Below are 21,851 nucleotides of genomic sequence, written 5' to 3'. Positions count from 1 at the left end.
GTTTCAGTTAAACTGACCTTATGTCAGTGGATGTGAGGAGTATTTGCACTTCAGTTTTGCTGTAGCCCCCTCTTGGGTAACTCTATTTTATATATATATATATATATATTTTTTTTTTTTTTAATTTTTGTTGTTGTTGTTACTTTTGTAGATAGCACAAAAACTTTTTAATTTTTTTGCAAGTGTGCAGAAAGCAATATGGTGAAGTTTATTTCCAGTAAATTATTAAATGTAATTATAGTTAGCTAAACACATTCCACCATTGCTGCATTTGAGTATTTCTTTAATGAGTTTTGGACATTCTTTATCTAAACATTTATGTTCAAAAGGAGGAAGCCTCTTGCTTCTTGGTAGAAGTGTTTTCCTTTTCTCATGCTACACCATTGAAAAGTTACAAGCTGTCTGGAAGTGTTTAAATTGCTATTTCCTTTTTCTTAATGATAAAATCTCAGAAGGTTATTGCAACTATGCAAACAAACCTAAGTGTTGAGTCCAAACCACTACCCAATCAATACCAACTGCATCTATTGTTAAAAGGGAAAATCCAGGATTTTCTACCTGTAGTAGAAAAAGGAACAAGGAAGATCTAAGGTAAGCCAAGCTCATATTTTCTTCCCTAACTGCTTCTCTGCACCCCAGTTTCTCAGTGGAGACCCTGCAAAGTATGGCATTGCCAACACTTTCAACACTATGTCATGAGGAATTCTACGGTTATAAGTAATGTTTCCCGTAAAACACAAATTAAGCATAGGAAAATCAGGAGATTAATATTTTCCAATTAACCTTAAACGTGTCTCTATACAATATTTTTATATTTTTTATTAATTTATATGATAAAACGTATGCTAACTGCTGACTTTTGGCAGCAGTTTCCACACAGAGATGAGTGCTTTGGATCTGGCCCCTTTGCGTGCCTCGGATCTGGCCCCTTTGCGCGCCTCTTCCCAGCACCAGAGGATAGTTTCTGCATATTTGCCTTTGGGTTTGATACTTACTTTGTATGCCTGGATCTCCGAGGCACCTAGTTATTAGATGAAAGCATTTTTTTAGTTGAATGAAGCCCTAGGGGATTAATTTTGGAAAAGATCAGAACACCTCTGGAGGGAGCTGTCTTGCTGACTCTCCTGATGCAGTTTGAATTACTGCACCATCATTATTTCTGGATGCACTTGCTCATCCTTAACCAACTTCAGTCCTTCTCCTTTTTATTATAACTATTTTTTTTTTTCCAAATATTGGGGTCAAAAACTCATCTGAACAGAAACAAATGCTGTAATTTACATCCACTGTATTTTTTTCCCTTTTTAAAAAATACTTAGCCCTACTGGTTACAATTTTTTTTTTTTTTTTTTTCTGTAAAATGTATGTTAGAAAGCAAACACTTTTTTAATCTTTAAAAAACAACAACAACAAAAAAAATAGATCTGAGATTCGTCTGTTTGGAGCTTATTTTTTGAAAAACACAAAAGGTACGTAGGCGGGGTCAAGCAGTATTTGTGGTTTACCATGTTTCACATCAGAGTGAAGAGCTCAGCTAGCGCTGTTTTACTGGCACAACTGTTGAAGAGAGGTTTGCATTTTCATTTGAATACAAGAGGACAGACATGATTCTTTCTACCTGTAAGTAAACTGGGCCTCATATTTTCATCTTGCAGTTTTGTTTTGTGCAGCTGCAGTGTACTTGGCAAATGAGCTATTTATTGCCATAAAAATACCAGCCAGTTTTCTTTTGTGCTGCTCAGGTGATCTTTGCTGAGACTGCTTGTCTTGACTTTCAAAATTGATGCTTAAATATGAATCCATTGTATGTTAGATTCAGCAAAGCAAATACTTTTACATACAGACAGGGAGAGATTCCAACATGCTGTCCTTAAAAGCATGTACAGCATAGACATGAATAATAAAATGGGTAGAACTGGAACTATCTTTCCTCCAGAGCAGAATTAAATCTTGGGAAAAAAAGAAAGCCTCAGCTTGCACATGTGAAAAGATGAAAGCTTGTCTTTCAATGTATTTTTAGAAGCGAACTATCATTTGGCTTCCTACTAGATTATTGATTTTTTTAGTACTGTTGAAAACTGATGGATATAGCAGATCACAAGGCATACTGTGTATTACAGTAAAGATTTGGGCTTGATGGGTGAAGCTGAGTTTGTAGTGTTAACCTGCAGTTAACCTGCTGCCCCTGCTGCAAGAGCAAGAACTTTGTGCAAGTCTTAGACTTGGACTACAGCACTTTAGTAGTGCCTTAAGAAACAGAGAATCAGAAAAAGAAACTCAAGCCAAGAAACCATTAAATAATAAATTTATAACATGCAAATTATAAAAATTAACCTCTAATTTGTTGCTTGTATCTTTGGTACTACCCCAAGGCTGCAAATTAGAGGGAGGTACAACGGAATGTAGGAGGAAGATTGCACGTCCAAAGGGGTGTGAATGGTCCATCTGTACAGACAGTGTCATCATGCCAAAGCATGCTGCTGGGTGTTGTGGGACTTTCTCAGGACAGCTACTAGCAGTGATGGACAGTCTCAAAGGACTGATGTGTTTTCACTCTCTATTCTCTGTTTTCATGAGACTATCTTTCAGCTTCTCAAGCAAACAGCTGTTCCTGACAGCTGTCCATCTTCTTCTTCTTCCTTTAGCATCCTATCTGCTCCATTATGCACAGATAAACTTGTTCTCTGAGTTGGTTCCCAAAATATCAGCTGCCAATTTTTAGGCTATTTGTGAGGTTAACTTCAACACCAGTTCCCTAGTATTTCCACTTCAATCCACATGCTTATCTTGCCATGATCTTTTCTTGTTTCAACACTCTGCATGCTAAAAAGGTCTGATTTTGGGCATCAGAATTCAATAGGCTATCATGGCTCTGTGCTAGTGTTGGGATTCCTATTTGTAAACTTGTCACCAGGGAGATAATACAGCACTGTTTTAAATACAAGTTTCTTCCTCCTAATGTAGTCATTTCCAGAAAGAAAAACACATGAGCTGTGAAGTGGGCAACGTATTTATTTCTGCATTATTTGTAGAATTGGCTGAACTTTGGCTGAGGTTGCAAGCTTTCATGAGAATTGGAAAAACCGAAGAAGAAAGATTCAGCAAAGTCTAGATTCAACAGCTCAAATGCCCTCTGGTTTGATTTCAACTTAGATTTTAAGCTACTGACTTTAATTGCTCCACGATGATTTACCCTGAGGATCAAAGCCAAGTGTGTTTTGGTAGCTTATGTTTTCATAGAACTCAGGGAAATATGGGCTGAGAGGTCTAGCAGGACTTTAGATCCTGGAGAAATCTTCCTTCCCGTGGATTTAAAAGAAGAAAATTTGACCCCTTTTTCTGGAAGTTTTGGGATAACTTTTGATTATGTAGGAAACAGAAGCGAGGCCTAAACATAATGATAGGTCCATAAGTACTTCATTTTAACAGACTTCAAAAATAATTTGCTGTTAAAAATTATGGGATAATTCCTTATGTTAGCCTGTATTTCTTTCTGTCCTGTCCAAGCAGTCTGCCATTCATAATATGGTCTTACTGGTGTCTCTGTTATCTTCAAAATATGGAATCCAAAATGTGATTTCCTTGCTGAAGCACAACTCTCATTGATACCATCACTGATTCATTCATAATTTATGAACTTTTGAATATGGTTACATAGGTAATGGACCAGAGGGGTCAAGGCCTGCTAATACGTATGCGACACTAACATTTTTTGACAAATCCAGAATGTTTTGCTTAAGAAAAGATCCTTGGTCCAAGATGGAAGGGAATCAGGACCATTCCATTTATTTCAGTGAGGGTGTATCAGAAAGGAAAATCAAGAAGAAATATTTAAAAGAATGAATAATTTCTAATAATCTATTTTCAAGTTCTTATTTGCATTTTAAAATATAGCATTTTTTTACATTAAAATGTAGTATTTTAAAAATTATTATTTCATAGTTTGTCTGATTAGCTGTTGAATAGAAGAAAGTAGAAAGGAAGGAAGAGCTGGAGTCAGGGCAGGGTGCGTGCAGCTGTGAGAAGCTTCAGGCAGGAAACGCCGCCTTCCTGCGCCACTGCAGAGTGTTGCTGCCACAACTGGGGGTGCAAACATCTGCCCCGGCTGCTAGCAGAAGGTCAAGATGCAAGACAGTTTCATCAGATTGTTCATTCTGTGTATCAAAGATTCTACCATTTGCCGTGTTGGCTGAGTCTTTCTAAAACAGCACCCCAGAGCAGCTTTGTGTCTTTCTGTAGTGAGTTATGAACTCAAAAACCATTCTTTTAATGAAAAAGAGAAAAAGTGTTTTGCAAGAAGCTTAACTGTGACTAGGGAGGGTGTAAAATGCATAGGTCAATATATAGGTCTTTGCCTGAGATGCTGAAATTCCAATCCATCAGGTCAAAACTTCTGACTTAATTAAATTTAACTAAAGCAGGACTTTCACTCCTCAGGACTGAAGGCCTTGATAATGCTTCCCAACACACCTGACAAATTTCTAAGCAGAAGTTAACAGCTTGCACTGCTATAATTTATGCTTCCATTAATTTTTAACAAGTTAATTCCACAAGAGCTCTAGGAGTAATGCATGGACAAAAGAATTTCAGATGTGATGAGGTTGCTAAGAAGAGATGTGTAAAGGCAGGTTTGTTTTCAAAGAGGTGGAAGTGCTGCTCTTTAGGATGATAAATATCTGCTGGATTGATAGGCTATGATTTGGCACTTAAAATATTCCAATAAGGGGAATAACTAGGAGCAAACTTTGCAGAACTGTACGAAGTTTGAGCGGCTCCTCAGGACCCAGCAACTCAATTCAACATGGGCTTATCTGGCCCATGGTTTTAGTTTAATCTGAGCCTTCATTTTTCACCTGAAGAATTTGGTCATATTTTGTGATCTTTAATTGGTTAGATATCCCAGTCTTGGAAAAATCACTCACCAAATGGAGAATGTGTCCCAGGAAGCATTGTAGTTAAAGCTTTAACCTAAACCTGTGGTTCTATGGACAGGACAAGAGATTAAATACTTCATATCATAGATGCTTAGGCTGTTTTTAAAAAAACATCACATACATTCATTTATTGCTAATTGCTTTTAGTGCAATAAAGGGAGAGTAAAACAGAAAAGCATCCATTAACAGAGCAGGTCTGAAATTCACTGAAGCCAAAAAGGATTCCTGAACTTACTGTATAAATTTGTTCAAATCACTGGGCTCATAAGAAAAGCAAAACGGAAATTACACATCTATAATTTGATCTGAAGCCCTTGCTTTTGTGCTAACAGCCAAATCTTTAAAATAATATTAGTTCATTCTTTTGTCACATTGAAACTCTGCAGTTCTGCTTCTAAATATTTCTTGTAAATGTTCTATAAGGAAAGCAAGTTGTCTAATTAGGAATAATACATTTAATTAGGCTGAATGGTTTAATCAGAAGTAGACAAGTTTTCAAATGTCTTATTCCTTTTTTTTTTGCACATCACTAAATACTTCATAAGGATCGATAAAACTCTGTGACACTGCCCAAAGTAAACAAAACCCAAGAATTTTTTCAGCCATGGTGTTCATTGTTTATGAAACACAGAAGCTATTATATAAAAAGACAGGGGAACCTAACACGATCTAGGTAAGGGAACAAACACAGCTCCTTCCCAAGACATTTGGGAAGGTTTGGTAAGTGGCATGTAATTTTAAACAACCATGTTTCTAATGAAATTGCCATAACTTCTACAAAATACAGTACCTGCAAGACCATGCTGTCATCCAATATGCTTCCATGGCACTAATTAAAAATGCTTTAGTGACACTCACCCCTTAACATTGTGACACTACTTTACTCTTGAATTAATATTTTGGGGCAGGGAGGGGAAGAAAAAAGCAATGGTAATAAATCAGAAATAATTCCCAGTTGACTTTTAAAAAGTGATTTTAAATTCCAAGCTTGTGTTTACCTGGAACATTAACAATTTCAATGCTCCAGTAAAACAATGCTAGAGACCACGTTCAGACAAACTTCAGCCACTATAATTTTAAACAGCTGAGGGACAGTTTAATGTACACTGGAAAATTACGCAGCAAATACATTGTATTGACCATCTTTTCAGCCTTGTTTCTTTAAAGAAAATTGTCTGTGTCAGCTGGCTTGAGTATTCATATTCGCTGTATTTTGCATACCTGTCAGTGGAAACTTTTATCAAACAGTTGATAGTGTCTTCTGATTAGTGTAGGCTCACCAGCTTCCCACGCAATAGGTTCTTTACAGGATGCAACAGTCTAAGGGAAATTGCCCCACGACTTTCAAGATAAATACTCTAACCAAAACACAGATGAGACACGTCTCTTCCTCTTTCAGCTACGAACCAGTTTTGGTTTTATCTTTCTGACATCTGACATTCTCATTTCTTTTATTAGCACAAGATTTTCTAAGTTAGGTATGTCCATAGAGAAAATAATTACATTTTAATTGCGTAGTAAGGTTGCTTAATATTTTGAGTGCTAGGGTGTGTACCCTCAACACACTTGGCTGAAACATTGGTAACAGGCATTGGCAAAAGTCTTGCAGAACATGAGAAGGGAGGTCTTATTTATTCCAGGCTGGATTAAGTCATTAGGGTTAACAAGCCAAAAATGCCATGAGAGAAAAACAAACTGGTGGGAGAAAGACGTACCTTGTGAAAGACAAAACAACAAAATACCAAAACTGTGGATACTCAAATAACTTTCAATACTCAACCAACTTTCAAATAACATGGATATTCATCTTTCAAATAACTTTCTGAGGCTCCTTTTTGTACGATGATCTCTGTGGCAGAGAAAAGTTAAGACTCATTGGAGTGGGATGCAACGCTGATTTTCTGCCAGTGCAGCTGAACATGACTGGAGCCTCATCTGCATGCCTGGCTCTCATGTTTTCAAAGAGAGCACAGATCACATCCGAGAGCCTGAGCTCAGCCTGCTGCTGCTGCAGCCTTCCCATGGGCGACGTATGATGGTGAGATGGTTCAGGGAGCCCACCCAGCAGACAGTGATTCCTTGCTGGTTTAGTGTCACGTCTCTGTTGGAGATGAGGTGAGCAGCAGTGCAAACGGAAAGACGATGGGACCATAGGTGTCACAGCTTGGCTTGAGCTGCTGTGGGAACACAAGTAGGTCTCAACCTGAGTAGAAGTGGACCAGAGCGGATGTCAACTATTTACCTTGTTCAAATCTTCTTAATGCCTTCTGACCTCTTTAATACCATATCCTGTCTGCTGCTCATACAGGATACACTAGATAGATTTCTCTGTAAATGTATGACATATGTGATGATGCATCCAATATATTTTTCTCAGGATTATCCATTACTTGGCACATAAGTGTAAAGCACCTCTTTGGTAGCATTTAAACCTGGGCTAATGCATCTGTTATATTAATGGCTGCAACAGAAAATGGAAAATCACTATTAACTCAAAGAACTGAATGTAGCATGTCTCCTTTAATAAACCTCACAATAAGAAAAAGCTTGTCATTCAGGTGTGCTTTTGTATTTGGCTTGAATTACATAAAAATTATGTTATTTCTGAAGGAGATAAGATAGTTTCCCATCTCCTGTCCCTGATGATATTCTCATCCCCTACATTGCACTGGTTAGAGCTTGCATGGGTGGTGTAATCAGTCAGACTGGTACTGATCTGACTGTCAAGGTCTTTTTTTTTTTTTCTTTGTGATTAAGTGAGCTGATTTAACTCATTACATGGCCTCATAATCACTAAGACGTAAGGGAGACAGTGGGAGAAAATAGATGGGGTGACAGGAAAGGTCTTCTGTCTTTGGTGAATGCAAATTCAGCTTCAATGATTTGCTAGCTATCTCACAGCAAGACAAAGCTAATAATGGGGCTAAGCACATATGGTAGTCCTTAATTCTGAAAGTTTTGTCAACAAACAAAGAGGAATACTGCCAATATAGAAAAATGTTCTTGTTCACAGATCACACCATCCAGTCTGTTTTCTGCTGCTGCTGTTGCTGCTGCACAGTGCAAAAAAGGTATGTGAAATGCTTAAGCTTTTCAGCAATCAGGGTGATCAAAATATCCCTGTTTTCAGTAGAACAGCTAAATGTACAGCAGTTTAAAGACAGTCAGCCCTGCAAATCCCTAATGAATGAAGGCATTCCATTCCAATATATCCATTAATGTCTTTATGTGAATGTTTATAGATACGTATTCAAACAAATAATTCCTGTTTTTCAAAATCAGAGCAATGAGAACAAAAATGAACCTGGACCCTGATACTGGCCTGGTCACCCAGTACTCAGCCTCACAACCAGACACTTTCTATGCACCTTCTTGGAAGTGCAAGGTAAGTAACATTTTGGCAGGTGAAAAGAAAGAGTTGAGGTGATGTGCTATATGGTACCAGAACAAGCAGAGGAGTAACTAACTCTTGAGCATGTAAGGTCCTTTGTTGCCTAAAAACTATAAAGGTATCTGAATATTCATATGGACGTAAACGCAGGACCATAGTGAGGTTTCCTAAGCTCTCTGTCATGGACAAGGTGGTTCCTTCTCACAGTTTTGGGTTCAGGTGATAGAGGTGGGAAGAGTGGGCAGATGCAAGCTTGCCTTGCTAAGCTGGCATGTGAAACATCCACCTCAGTTTTACTAGATTCAAGTTGAATTAATCCAAGTTTTCAAAGCATTACTTGACCTAACCTGATGCAGAAGAGAATGATTATGTTCTGCCAATTTCCTAAGAAAGTCTGCAGTGCCCTTCATGTTAACTCTTCAGGTAAATGATGAAACATTCCAGACATTGTAACTCCTCTGGTTTCAATCCTGCTCTACTTTTACACCAGCTGAGAAGTTATCCCAGCATTAATACCATGTAGAAATCACCCCAGTTAGCTAGAAAGCTTGTCTGTTATTCACTGTACTTTCCATTGTTATTTTGGCTTCGACACGAAACTACTCAGCTCTAAGTCCTACTGTTTTACAAGTGATGAGGTGATAGTGCTTTACAAGGGGAAGTAATGACAACGATGAGTTCCTTTTAGTTAATGACATGGCACAATACCAGGGCAATTAAGCAAGAAATAGTAGGGAAAAAAGACTAATTATGAAAGATTTTTTTTCACTAGCGTAAGAAGCAATTGCAGTTAAAGAACAAGCCGTTACCTCCTCTACCTGCTGAGACCTTGGAAGACTACACAAAAAACCTCAGAGTTATTGCACTGTATGACTTTTTTGCTAGAGGGCCCTCGGATTTACCGCTCAAGAAGTCAGAAGAATACATTATCCTCGAACAGTATGATCCCCATTGGTGGAAGGCGAGAGACCAGCATGGGTGAGAGAGTGGGCATCTATTTCAATCTCCATATACAGCAAAAAAAAACCCTAAAACAACCCCCACAGAAGCAGGCAGATAGAATGGGACACATACAACAATTTAGGTACAGGTTTGAAAGTGTTCAGCTATGTACGAGGCACATGAATTGACACAGGCAAGCTTTTTGACAGTGTTTGGCTCTCCAGGAATGGGTGAGAAATCTAGAATCTATTAGGAATTCAGAGTTAAGACCTAGGCTCGGAAATCCCTGAGCAACACAAGGATGTTTGAGGACCATGTGAATCGCTGGCTCTGAGCCATGTGCAAATCCAGCTTTCCATACCTCAAGTGCTTTACAATGCAGTGTATATGTCTAAACACTTCATAAAGACCATAGAGATTATCAAGAGGTGTCTGAAACAAAATCCTGATAAAAAATTTCATGATGTTTTAGAGAGTTAGATAACTTCAGTTAGGATCCTTTCTACATTTATATTTGTTTCATTTTGTTCCCCTTTCTCTGCATTTTCTTTGCTGTATCCTGTACTTTGATGTTGGGAATGGTTATATGTTATATAATAACTGTCTCCTTTTCATTCAAATTTTTCCTTTAAATACTTTAAAATTATTTTTCTCAATTCATATTTACAGTGAGAGTACACTGATGGTTATTTTGTATATACATGCAAGCACACACTTTCTATTTCATATAAAACTTTATATAGGCTAGAAATGGAGAGGGTGGCTCCTGAATCATAAGAAATACTATTTTGTTATACGTTTTCTTTTCATTTTACTTGAAAATTTTCATTAACATTCTGCTCTCAGCACTCTATGTATACTTATCCCAGCTGACCTCTTCATTTCAGTGGCCATCCACAGTTGTGGGGCAGAAAGATTGTGCATGGGATGAAAGAACTTTTACTTCTATTGAACTCCCAAATTGGGATTCAGTATCTAATGACAGCCTGTAGTATAAGGAACTTCTGTAATTCAACAAAAGGAAGGTGTGTATCTTAATCCTATGAATATTTTATACCACACTATGCCATTATACCCAATATGTTGTTTCAGGAATGAAGGTCTAATTCCCAGCAACTATGTTATTGAGAACAGGAAGAGCGATTTAGAAACATATGAGTAAGTACCCTTGAATATGGTAATCATGCTTTCTTTTCTAAAAATGGATTGTAGCAATATGTTTTAGTACTTGATCCTTCCATCCTTATTAGACAAGAACAAGTGTTTATCAAAAGCTCTATTTTTTCATAACAAAACATTACTCTTAGAATTAATTAACCATTTTGATTTAGAACTATTTGCTCAGAGGGTGTAACATGAAGTTACAAACAGAGAGAACTTCAACAACATTCATTTGCATAAATTGTAAAGTCAGAATCCAGATATTTCCTATTTCTGTAGGCCCACTACATAATGCTTCTATATTCTTATCTATTCCTGTTGTGAAGATGTAATTAATTGGCTAGAAGATAATTCCAATTACCTCAACCTAATTTACTGGAGAGAAGAGTTTTCTTTTGTTTGAGCTCATGTTTAATCACAATGAATGAACAAAGAGTTGTCACCTTTACAATGGTCCAATAAAATTGAGAGATCTACAACAATAGTTCTACTCGGGCTTTTGGACTTGGAATAGAGCAACTATTAAGATGGATTGCTTTTGTTAAACAGAGCAAATACTAATTCTTACTGGCTGAAATTAAAAGATAGGTTGTCTCCTTGTTGCAGGTGGTACTGCAAAAACATAAACAGAAGCCAGGCAGAACTTCTCTTACGCCAGAAGGTAACTCAGCTTATACAAAAAGCTAATGATATCTAGAAAGATCTATCAGCAGAGGCATTTAGAGCATTACCACAGTCAAATACAAATCTGTTTGGTATGCAGTAAGAGAGAGAGTATACTTTAAACAAAAAGGCTTTCTGGGGTACACATACAGTGCAGACTATTCAGACTTAGCAGTTTTAAGTTGTATCCCCAGCAAATTCTATGTAGGTTTTCCATACTAGATAAATTTAATTACATGCCATTTACTGTGCTTGTCTTTCAAATAAAACACTGAAGACTGAAATCCATATGGTTAAACAAGTGAGGTTAGCAGAGCTTAACAAAAACCTTGTGTCTTCCTTATGAACAGAGCAAACAATCTATAATTTATACTAACCTCTATCAGTTACCTAAGTGCCCAACTCATCTAAACTCATTAGGTCTTTGCTCAATGACTAACACAGGGCTTGGGCAAGATGGACAAGAGAAGAACATCCTAGATAGAATTGGTTTACAGTATTTTTTCTAGTGATTTGTACAAGTTCAGTTTTTAATAAATCAAAGAATTTTCACTACTTCACACTGAAGAGTATAATTCACCTTAAATTTTTAACTCCAAGAAATTGTCTGGCACTAAGTATTTTCTCTTGGTTAATTTTTCTCTGGCTATCAATTACTGACTATCAATTACTGTTCTGACTATCAATAACTGTTCTCACTATAAATTACTGACTATCAATTACTCTCTGACAATCAATTACTGTTTTCTACTGCTTTATCCCTCTCCTAAGTAGTCATAGGTATTCCACAGAATTTGGTAATCAGCTGGAAATCTGTCTCAAGGGAGGTTTATTAAAGCTCAAAGCAGAAAATAACTCTATTTGGATTTCTTTTCAGTCTAAAGAAGGTGCATTTGTTGTCAGAGATTCAAGCCAACAGGGACTTCTTACACTGTCCATGTATTCGCAGGCTAAAGGGTGAGTTGCTCTGAATTGTTAGGGTTTGAATCAAGAGGTGATGGAAGGATTTCCCTGAAGTAGAATAGGTTGGACAGGCTGTGCACAGGACCAGGAAACCACTGGAGTGCTGTTCATGCACAGTTAATTACCTTGGGTGCAGAAATGTCACAGGTGGGCAGTGGCTCTGGGAGTCAGGGTGCAAATGTCCTGCCAAGACAAGACTAACTGCACTCAATCTGTTGTGAAAGCTGTGTATCCCACCCATGTAATGTAGAGGTGAAGGCTGTACATTTGCATCTTCTTGCCTCTCTTTTACATGAAGTGCCATGGCTGCCACACCACACTGCCACAGCAGTTATATCCCAAGTTTTCAGATTTTTCTGTACATTCTTTCCAAGTAAACTTTAATGAGATTATATAAGTTATTTTTACTGAAAATTATAATCCTTTGTTGATTTCAGAACTCATAGTGGAGACATACGACATTATCAAATTAAGAAAAACCACTTAGGACAATATTATGTAGCAGAAAAATATCTCTTTTCATCTGTTCCTGAACTCATCGAGTATCATCAACACAACGCTGCAGGTAATGCATATAAGGTGGTATGGTTTTATAACTAATGATTCGAAGCTCCTCAGGACTTTGAGAGATTGGAAATCACTCTTCCTCTAATATTTTCCTTGTGAAAAAATAAACAAGTTTTTCTGTTGCTAACAAATTCAAACATGCCATGATCCTTTCTGACAAAGTTGTACCTGCAGTGTGTGTGCATATACCATAAGGGAAGCGAAATTATCAAACTCATCTATATGAATTAAATGAATTTTTACAAAGCTAGAAGCCTAATGTATTTACCTGCTCTATTGCATCAACAGAATCAATTCTGTTGATTCATCTTTGACTGAATGTGACTTGTATGAAATTTGATCACAATTCTTGCCTTGTCCACAGTGATGTGCATGCATGCAATTTAAGAAAAGCAGGAGCTATGCTATGCATCAGAAGGCAGCATTTTACTGATTTTGGCAAAAAAAAACCCACCCCACAAACAATCAAAGGCAGAATTAGGGAGCACAAGGACTCTCTAAGACTGCTTTGAAGCCTATCAGAGTTAGACACCTCTTGTTGGCTGGTGGCAGCCTTTTATTTAGCATTAAAAAAGCCCCAAACCTTCATCTGAGTTTTGTCTAGCATTTTAATACAGTATAAAATGTTTTTACCCTGTGTGAGTGGAGACGGGAGAACACACAGAGCTCCCTCACACTAGTGAGGACAGAAGATATGGGAATGTACAGAGCCTGTCACCTGAGAGACGGTTGTAGGAGATCCATCAAGTAGAAAAGGACCTGAAAGTAACAGTGGGAAGAATGAATGAACACAGGGAGTCCTAGGTGAGCACAGTGAGCTAGCCTGAAAAAAGCAAAGTGTCCAGCTCCTTTGCATTTGTAGAAAATGAACATAATATCAGGTTGCAAGGAGATATACTTTCCAGGAGAAAAACCAGGAAAATAGCAACGAGGAACTCCATGGTTCCATTGGCTCATGAATTCAAAGAGAGTGAATGACAGGCACAAAAATATATCTTGCAATGGCAAAAAATCCTGAGAAATCATGCTGGAGGAAACCACTTAGGTAGGTGATGCAGTATTGTAGGTTATTGGTTGGACTCTATGATCTTAAAGGTCTTTTCCAACCAAAACAATGATATGATTCTGTGTAGAATTATTTAAGATCACTAACATTGTAGAGACAAGCAAGACTGTCACTTTTGGTTGCATGAAATAAAGATACTTCTGTAGTCAGGGCACTGTTGAACAGTCTTCCTCCATTTCTTCTCACTGTAGTGTTATATCCACACAAGCTGTAAGAAAAAAGTAACTTCAGGAAACAAGAATTGTAAATCCATTTTGAAATATTTTTCTTTCCAAAGATGTTTGATGTAGCGTACTTCAAAATCAAGTAATTTGTCAACAGAATATTGTTGGTTTGTCTCCTATAGGTCTTATCACTCGTCTCCGACATCCAGTTGGATCAGCTGACTGTTCTTCACCAGCAAGAGCAGGATTTAGTTATGGTAAATTTTTATCTTGTTTTGGTGGAGATTTAGGTATCTGTTTAGGCAACTATTTAGATCACATTCACCCAGCTAATAATTAAGTTGTATTTGTGAAATTTCCCAGTAATAAGAAACACATAAACAGACACATATTCACCAGAAACACACTCAGTTCCTCATAAGGTGTCAGAACCAAATAAGACACCTGACTCGAGCCCTTCTGCTCAGTGACGGTTGTGCTTTTGTTACAACCACTGGTGCATTTCAGAGCTATCTGGACTTTTGTCAGTTGGCTTAAGACTCAAATATGCATTTAATAGCTTTTCAAAGGCTATTTGATTTATTTAAATGCTTAAGAAATTCAGTATTATTTATGGGGAAGATTTTCATTGTCAGCTTTGTGAGTTTCAGAAATAATAATGAAATCTTATATAGTATTATAGAAAACAAGCAATAAATGCCAGTTTTGTGTATATAGATCGGAAGTACCTTCCAGCTGATAATAGGAACCTCCAAAACCTCACATTCTACAAGCTGTAAAATAACATCTACGTATAAACATATATGAGCATGTGGAAATTTTCAAATATTTAAAACTCAGGCTATGGCTGATGAACAGGTGTGATGTTTCGCTGCATGTGTTAGCTGAAAGTAAGGCATGTCTCTTGGAGCACGGCTCAGGAAAGCTGACCTAATTATTGTAACATCTTGGGTTGCTTTTGCAGAGGAGTGGGAATTAAACCCATCTGAACTGACATTCATGAAAGAACTTGGGCGTGGGCAATTCGGAGTCGTTCAGCTGGGTAAATGGAAAGCAACCATGAAGGTTGCCATTAAATCAATTAATGAAGGTGCAATGTCTGAAGATGATTTCATCGAGGAGGCCAAAGTGATGATGTAAGTACAACAGCTATTGTATCTGACAGTTGATGTTGAGATGACCAAGAAATAAACATAACCTAATTCAGTTTAAAACAAAGACACAAACCAGTTTAATGGGAATGGTGGATACGCAGGACAGAAAAGCTGATATAAAGGTCTGAATCAGGCTGATGCAGATGCTCGCTGGTGATGCATCACCAGACTCTTGCTTTACAGTGCGCACTGCTTCCTGCTGTGGAGCTCAGTGGGGAGTAAATGTGCTCTTAAATAAATGTGCTCCTACAACTATTCTTTCACCCACAATTCAGTGCCCTTAGGACCATTGGCAGAGCTCATACCTCACTAAATCTTTTGAGAAACAGTATTACCATTATTGCTAATTTTGCAAAGTATCCAGACTGGGTCTTGGCACAGCCCAGAAGAGAAGAACCCTTGCAGGGTCATGTCCCCTGCCTGAAAGCCAGGCATAACTAGGCATTTCCATTTCACATCATCCAAATCAAGCTTTATAACTGCTGCATTTATATAACTGAAGAAAAATTATGAATTCAAAGAGCGAACCTTTTGAAAGAGATTGTAGGCAGAAATGTGTCAGACAGTGGAACAACACTGAGGCCAACTGAAATGAATAATTTTATCAAGTACTGAAAGTAGTTTTCAGAACTAGCTACCTGCCAAGGAGAAATGCTAGCCTGTCTAAAATGTGATTACAAACAGGAAACTCTCCCACCCGAAGCTGGTCCAGCTTTACGGAGTGTGCACACACCACAAGCCTCTCTACGTCGTGACTGAATTCATGGAGAACGGCTGCCTGCTCAACTACCTTCGGCAAAGGCGAGGGAAGCTCAGCAGAGACGTGCTGCTGAGCATGTGCCTGGATGTGTGTGAAGGGATGGAATACTTGGAAAGAAATGGCTTTATTCACCGTGATTTAGTAAGTACAATGGATTTTCGGAGATTCTTGGTAAATATTGCTAGTACAGAACATTTTGTAGGGCACTAATGTGTCCTGCAAGACTTCAGCCCCGCAGGATCTAAAAAGACAACAGTGTCTTCCTGGCTGTAAACCAAAACTCTTTAGCTGTCCTTTTGTCCATGGGAAGTTGGAAAAACTACTTGGTAATTGAGAGAAGTCAGAGAAAATTGGGATATTAGCATGGAGCAGGCTGGTGTTAGGACATCCCAGCATGAAAGTATCATGCAGTGATCACAACAAACCCAAAATAGCAGCACTACAAAAGGTTAGCAACAATGAAGATATTACTCTTTTTAACAGAATCTTTTTCTATCTACATTTTTTCTGCTCCCCGCTTCTGGGATATATGAGTGGTGTTTCTTCCCTACCCCTCATAGACAGAGAACCACAGGAGAGGAGCTTGTATCTTTACTCTCTGCTTTTTTTTCTCAATGCTCACATCTGGATACAGAGAGGATACCTTCCTGCTCTCCTCTCTAGCTGCCTGAAGAAATGTAAAATCATGACAGTTTCCAAGAATTTCCTGAGTTCTGTAATGAAAAAGTAACAAAACATTTTTAAAAATTAACATTGACTGTCCTAATACTAGTGTTCAGGAAAACATCTACTTGAATAACTAGACTCAGCAGCCTAAAATTTCTTTCACCATGCAGGAATATGTAAAAATACTGTAAATCACACTACAAGCATTTAATTTTATATATGCTATGTATGTGCAACTACACAGTAGTGGAATATGTTCACTGACTCAGAACCAGAAATTCACTTATATTTTTGAGCAAGACACTCATCTCCTCTTAGAATACAAATAGTATGAGCTGAAACAAAAATAATCAGCTGCTGTATTTTCCTTAAAATGTTTTAGCACAGATTTCAGATATGTGTCTCTCATTTTTCCCAGGCTGCAAGAAACTGTTTAGTCAACGCAGAGCACATCGTTAAAGTATCTGACTTCGGCATGGCGAGGTATGAGGCCATTGATGGAGGTTTAGTGAGTACCTATTCTCAGTCGGCTGCAGTATGAGCTTGAGTTAACCTGATTTCTTGCCTCACCAATTTGGGGAATCCCTCTGTGGTCAATTTTTTGAATTCTGATGAAAATTATAACATTGTTTAACTGTTGTACCATGAACGGGATGTTGTGTCCTCCTCTTGCTATTGGTGAGTGTAAGACAGGCAAACCAAGTGCCAGGTAGACTTCAGACGTGTTTATGGACACAGAAAGGCCCAGGGTGCACAGGGCTGCCAGAAGCTTGAAGAAACAAGTTCATCAACTTTTCTGAGAAGCGGGGAGGGCAGAAGGTCCCTAGAGACAGATCCGGGCAGTGGTGCTGACCTTTCAAGGCAGCAGCAGCCGAGCAGGTCGGGCAGGAAGCGTGATGTGCGCTGCTCTAGCAGGGAAGTGGTTTTTCTGCTTAACGAGAAGACCAGCCAAACATGGAGAAGGAGAGCAAAATGCACTCTGACAGGCACAGGCCTGAGAAACATAGCTCTGCCCTCACAGATGTGCTGTTTTATAGCTGAGCTGACCAAATGACTGGCTGCTACCCAGAGGGTTTGTCTCACTCCTTCCTTCTTTCCCCTTGCAAGCCCAGCAAAAAGCTCTACACTTCTGTGTTTTACTGGCTGATATTTCTGCTGGATTAGCAGACCAAATCGGCTCACTTTGGAGGCAGATGAGCTTGAAAGGCAGTACATGGCTCTGAGCAGGAGGTGGTGGTGACATGCACCTTGCAACTGCAAGTCAGTAGATGAGCACACCCACACTGCTTACCTTTCCCCCAGGTTTTGCCTCCTATTTCTAACCTAAGGGTTATAACATCCCAGCAGTTCATAACTGAACACTTATTTTTCAAAAGGCTGTCCCATACCATGTCAGTGCCTACTGGTTGCACTGCTTCCCAAAAGGGTAAGGTCAGTATCAGGGGTCTGGACTCATCCAAATGCACCAGAAAACACAGTAAGAGACCAAAGGGCTGTCAGAGTCCAGTCTGAGAATAGTGGACCCAGATGGCTCACTGCTGCCAAAACGTGGAGACCAGTGGTGCAGCTCTAGGACAGGCACTCACCACAATCTTATTCAGAGCTCACACAACTGCCACTCCTGCTTATTTTGTACTGTTATTTCCTGTGTTCCTTATCCAGAAACCTCTTGTTTTTCTTTGCCCGCAACAAAATAAGGAAAGGAGACAAAGAGATGATTTATCTGAATGTGAAAGGTACTTTAAAAGGTGCCTTTGCATTATGCCTTCCATGAGAACAAATGTTATGTAGTTGACAACTGTAGCCTGTAGTTCCTACTCAGGAACATTAATACTGGAAAAATGTACACAGAGCACAAATGTGTAGGTAGAAATCAGCCTAATAGCCTTTAAAAATGTTGCTCTATAGCTGCCCGCATTTTGCACACAATTTCATCTTAAGTGGGAGGTCAGCTCCTATAAGTTAGGGCAAAGACAATTACTTTTCCAGTGCGCCTGCAAGAGCTGTTGCCTTCTGTGTGATGAACGTTTCTTTCTGTGTTGCTTGTGTAACAACATGCCATGAGTTGCATCTGTGAGGTTGGGCAGTGGATTCCACCCATCAGTTACAAAGCGTAGCTCTCTGCCAGTAGTGTTTTGGTACAAATGGTTGAAAAGGTGGACTCTTTTAAAAAGCAACTAGAATTATTTATTGCTGCTGTTTTTTCTGCCCATGGTGTAGGGATCTTTCCTACCCAGAAGATGACAATAGCAACCATCATGTCAGTCTAACAGGGCATATTAAAATGGTTTATTCTAACATACTTCTCATGAACAATTCAAATTATTCATTTTAACAGAAATCTCTTTAAGTGCATAACTTTCAGTATAGGTATCTGTGTACATATTAAATTAGTGATACCATTTCTTTGTTGCTATATTGATACTGTATATTTATGGAATTAAAAACCACCTTTGGAAATGTTGCCAGAACTGCTTGCCATTTAACTGTCATCAAAATATATGCTGTTTCCTGTTATTCTTTAGGTATGTCATTGATGATGAATATATCAGCTCTTCAGGTGCCAAGTTCCCAGTCAAATGGTCATCTCCTGAAGTCTTTCATTTCAAAAAATATAGCAGCAAATCAGATGTCTGGTCATTTGGTGAGTTGATTAGGTTAATGTGCAACATATAGTGCTTCCCTAAAACTACTGATGTGATTTAATAGTGTAACTTTTTACTGATACTACCTATCTTAAGCTTGAGTCCTTCCCATTTTTCAAATTTTGGTTACATTGGATGAGTGTGTTTTTTAATAGAAAGGCTCTATGCCTAAATATTAGATTTTGAGTGATAAGTGCATTCTTGGTACATGTCCATTAGCCAAGTATATATTCATCTCGGTTTGATGGACCACCATCTTAGCTGACTTAAAAGAGAGCAGAATTCTATCAGTTGAAAATTATTTTGGTAGTCTGTCTTCATTCAGTTTATGCTGCCCATATTTTCGTGCAATACACAAAAAATCAAGAGTGGTTTTTGTGCTTGTAATGTTATTTAATAGCTTGTGGGTTTGGGCGTTTTGTTTCATCCTAAATATTTTGGTTCTCTTCTAGGTGTACTGATGTGGGAAGTTTTCACAGAAGGTAAAATGCCTTTTGAAAGTAAATCAAATTCTGAAGTTGTCCGTGAGATTTCTCAGGGTAACCGGCTTTATCGACCACATTTGGCATCACAAACCGTGTACCAAGTCATGTACAGCTGCTGGCACGAGGTCTGTTGACCTTTTTTTTTCCTGTGATATTACTTCATTATTAATTTGTAGTGTAGGTCTAAAAGCAATCTTAAAAAACTGAGGCATTAAATCATTATTTCACATCTGTGACATCCTCTGTATGTCTCAGTATGCTTTTCACAAACCACACCTAGGTTTACAAGCCTGTTTCTTTTGACTGATGCATCTAATAAGCACAAAGCAAACCATTGGTACAGTGGGTCTAGACCACCCCTGATTTTGAATACACCACTATAGTCTGGCTTCTCTATTGCATTAAATGTAATACCTTTTCACACCTACATATCATGTGTAGCTTTCTCTAGCTCTGCTCTGAAAGACCTTAACACATTCCTATACAAAGTGGGTGTGCCCACTAAGTGTGGATTTTAAACCACATTATTCAGGTGTACATCAGTACCTCTGTACATTACTACAGCTCCCAGGCTGCGCCTCTTTCACCCTCTCTACAATGATTTAGTAATTGATGTTCTTTCTCCATTCCTCCAGCACTTATTTCTTTCTATATCGGTATCAAAACATTTATTTCAGCAATTTCTCTGAGTAATCCCTTAAGGTTCCTCCTTCTCTAGTGTCTACAGGAAACAAATCTTTAGTTTTGGATAAAAAGTACTTTCAGAAGAGCTTTGTGTGCAATGCGTTCATGTAAATAGGCACGCATACACTGAGAGTAGCAGGGGAACCTTGTTGCTACCACTGCCTCCTTTATCCTGCATCTCCCTTCTTGCCTGTCTTTTAACTCTATATGAAATTCTAAGACACTGAGTAAAAAAAAGCTTAAGAGACTGAAATCTAAACTGCATCTAGTTTGCTTGTTTACTTCAATCATCCATTGGGATGTCAGCCAGTAGAGAGAGGATGGGCAAGAATGTTTTTCTTCTCCTGTCTGCTATCACCCGGGAGTTTGTTCTGTACTGACCTGCAATACATCAAGTGATACAACAGTGAAGATCTCTTTTCAACAGCCCAGGAAAAATTCCTGAGTATCATGGTTTCTTGAGAGGTAGTACTTTCCAGTAACCCAGCAGCAGGGGAGAAATCCTATAGGAATTATGGTCCAGAATTGAAATAAAGAAATTTTATGCATGCATGGAAAAGTGGCTGTGCTCACCTTGCTGATGTTACGAGGAACATTTTTTCCTCTCATATGATAAACTTGATATTTTCTTCTGTATAAATAAAATAAAATGTAGTTTTTCAATGGTAGCTCATATGTTCTCGGAACCATTTTCTGAAGCCTGCTACTATCATTGATCAATCTGCCAATATAAATTTATCTATTGCTTTTATTTTCAGAAACCTGAAGGACGTCCTACTTTTGCAGAGTTAATAGAGACCCTCACAGATGTAACAGAGATGGGATAACTGGCGATTTTACATTAATGTATTTACTGAAAGATTAGCATTAAGCATGTCAAGATATGGAAATCCTCAGCCTCTTACAGCAGTCTCTACTTAAACTGCAGTACCAGGATCCTACGTATTGAAGCAGCTTGTTCAGACTTTGCATAATTTTCACTCGTTTGAGAAAGATACCACAGGAGACTGGTTCAGGACTCTCAAGGCTTTGTTTTCATGATTAGGAAGAAAAATCTGTCTGGAAAGAAGTAACCATGCTTTTATTTATCCTCTTTTTTTTTTTTTTTTTTTTTTTTTGGTCAGAGCTACACTAATTTCTGTAACAGTATTATTAAATTATTTGGTACTTAGTATGACTTATGCACTGGGTAATACTGATTGGCAGCAGCAAAAATTAAGGAAGAACCTCTGATAAAGCTCTAGCTAGGTTATGTCTAAAGTCAAGCCCTTTTGCTGCAAAAGCCTTCAGCACTGAGGAAATGGAGCAGTGGTTTCTCTTGCCCAAACCTCTAACCCTGAATTTTCCAGTGCTGTCTCTCAATTCTTGCCTGCTGCTGCCTACTCAAACACCTGCACTTCCCTTAGTCCTCCCCTTGCAAGTGTCCAGAATGGTTAATCAACAAGTTAAAGCTGGAATCTGAAAGGAAAGCAAAGTGCTTTGAATTAGTCTAGCTCAGAAGGATCCTGAGACACCTGCTGTGGACAATGTCTGTAACCCTACTTGTTATGCTATTATTCACTTTTAATTTTAAATCTTAATTTTTGTTGATACACATATATTATAG

General features: G+C 38.3%; 1 protein-coding gene across 3 annotated transcripts; it reads left to right on the top strand.

The window, feature by feature from the left end:
- The first annotated feature begins 254 nt into the window (after window positions 1–254).
- On the top strand, window positions 255–21,710 carry TXK (TXK tyrosine kinase). Of its 3 annotated transcripts, none has more exons than XM_005501221.4 (15): window positions 255–1,620; window positions 7,948–8,005; window positions 8,217–8,319; window positions 9,098–9,303; window positions 10,360–10,425; window positions 11,035–11,089; window positions 11,969–12,048; window positions 12,492–12,619; window positions 14,034–14,108; window positions 14,816–14,987; window positions 15,690–15,906; window positions 16,850–16,914; window positions 18,957–19,075; window positions 19,529–19,686; window positions 21,004–21,710. In XM_005501221.4, exons 1-15 carry the CDS (start codon window positions 1,605–1,607, stop codon window positions 21,070–21,072), a joined length of 1,587 nt encoding a protein of 528 aa, XP_005501278.2. In that variant the 5' UTR covers window positions 255–1,604; the 3' UTR covers window positions 21,073–21,710. The 3 variants fall into 3 exon arrangements, with proteins under 3 accessions (XP_005501278.2, XP_064916911.1, XP_064916910.1); XM_065060839.1 differs by having other exon boundaries at window positions 255–7,049; window positions 9,211–9,303; XM_065060838.1 differs by having other exon boundaries at window positions 255–7,049.
- The last annotated feature ends 141 nt before the right edge of the window (window positions 21,711–21,851 follow it).

This window comes from Columba livia, chromosome 4 (genome assembly GCF_036013475.1).
Source record: "Columba livia isolate bColLiv1 breed racing homer chromosome 4, bColLiv1.pat.W.v2, whole genome shotgun sequence".
NCBI lineage: Eukaryota > Metazoa > Chordata > Aves > Columbiformes > Columbidae > Columba > Columba livia.
The sequence above is the reverse complement of the archived record's forward strand: the minus strand, read 5'-3'. Positions and strand labels throughout refer to the sequence as shown.

What these genes read in the sequence shown, in the direction of transcription:
- TXK (XM_005501221.4), top strand. An exon ending in TGCTGCACAGTGCAAAAAAG is followed by an intron (nt 8,006 to 8,216) that starts GTATGTGAAATG and finishes TTTCAAAATCAG; the next exon opens with AGCAATGAGAACAAAAATGA. An exon ending in GCTTTATTCACCGTGATTTA is followed by an intron (nt 15,907 to 16,849) that starts GTAAGTACAATG and finishes CATTTTTCCCAG; the next exon opens with GCTGCAAGAAACTGTTTAGT.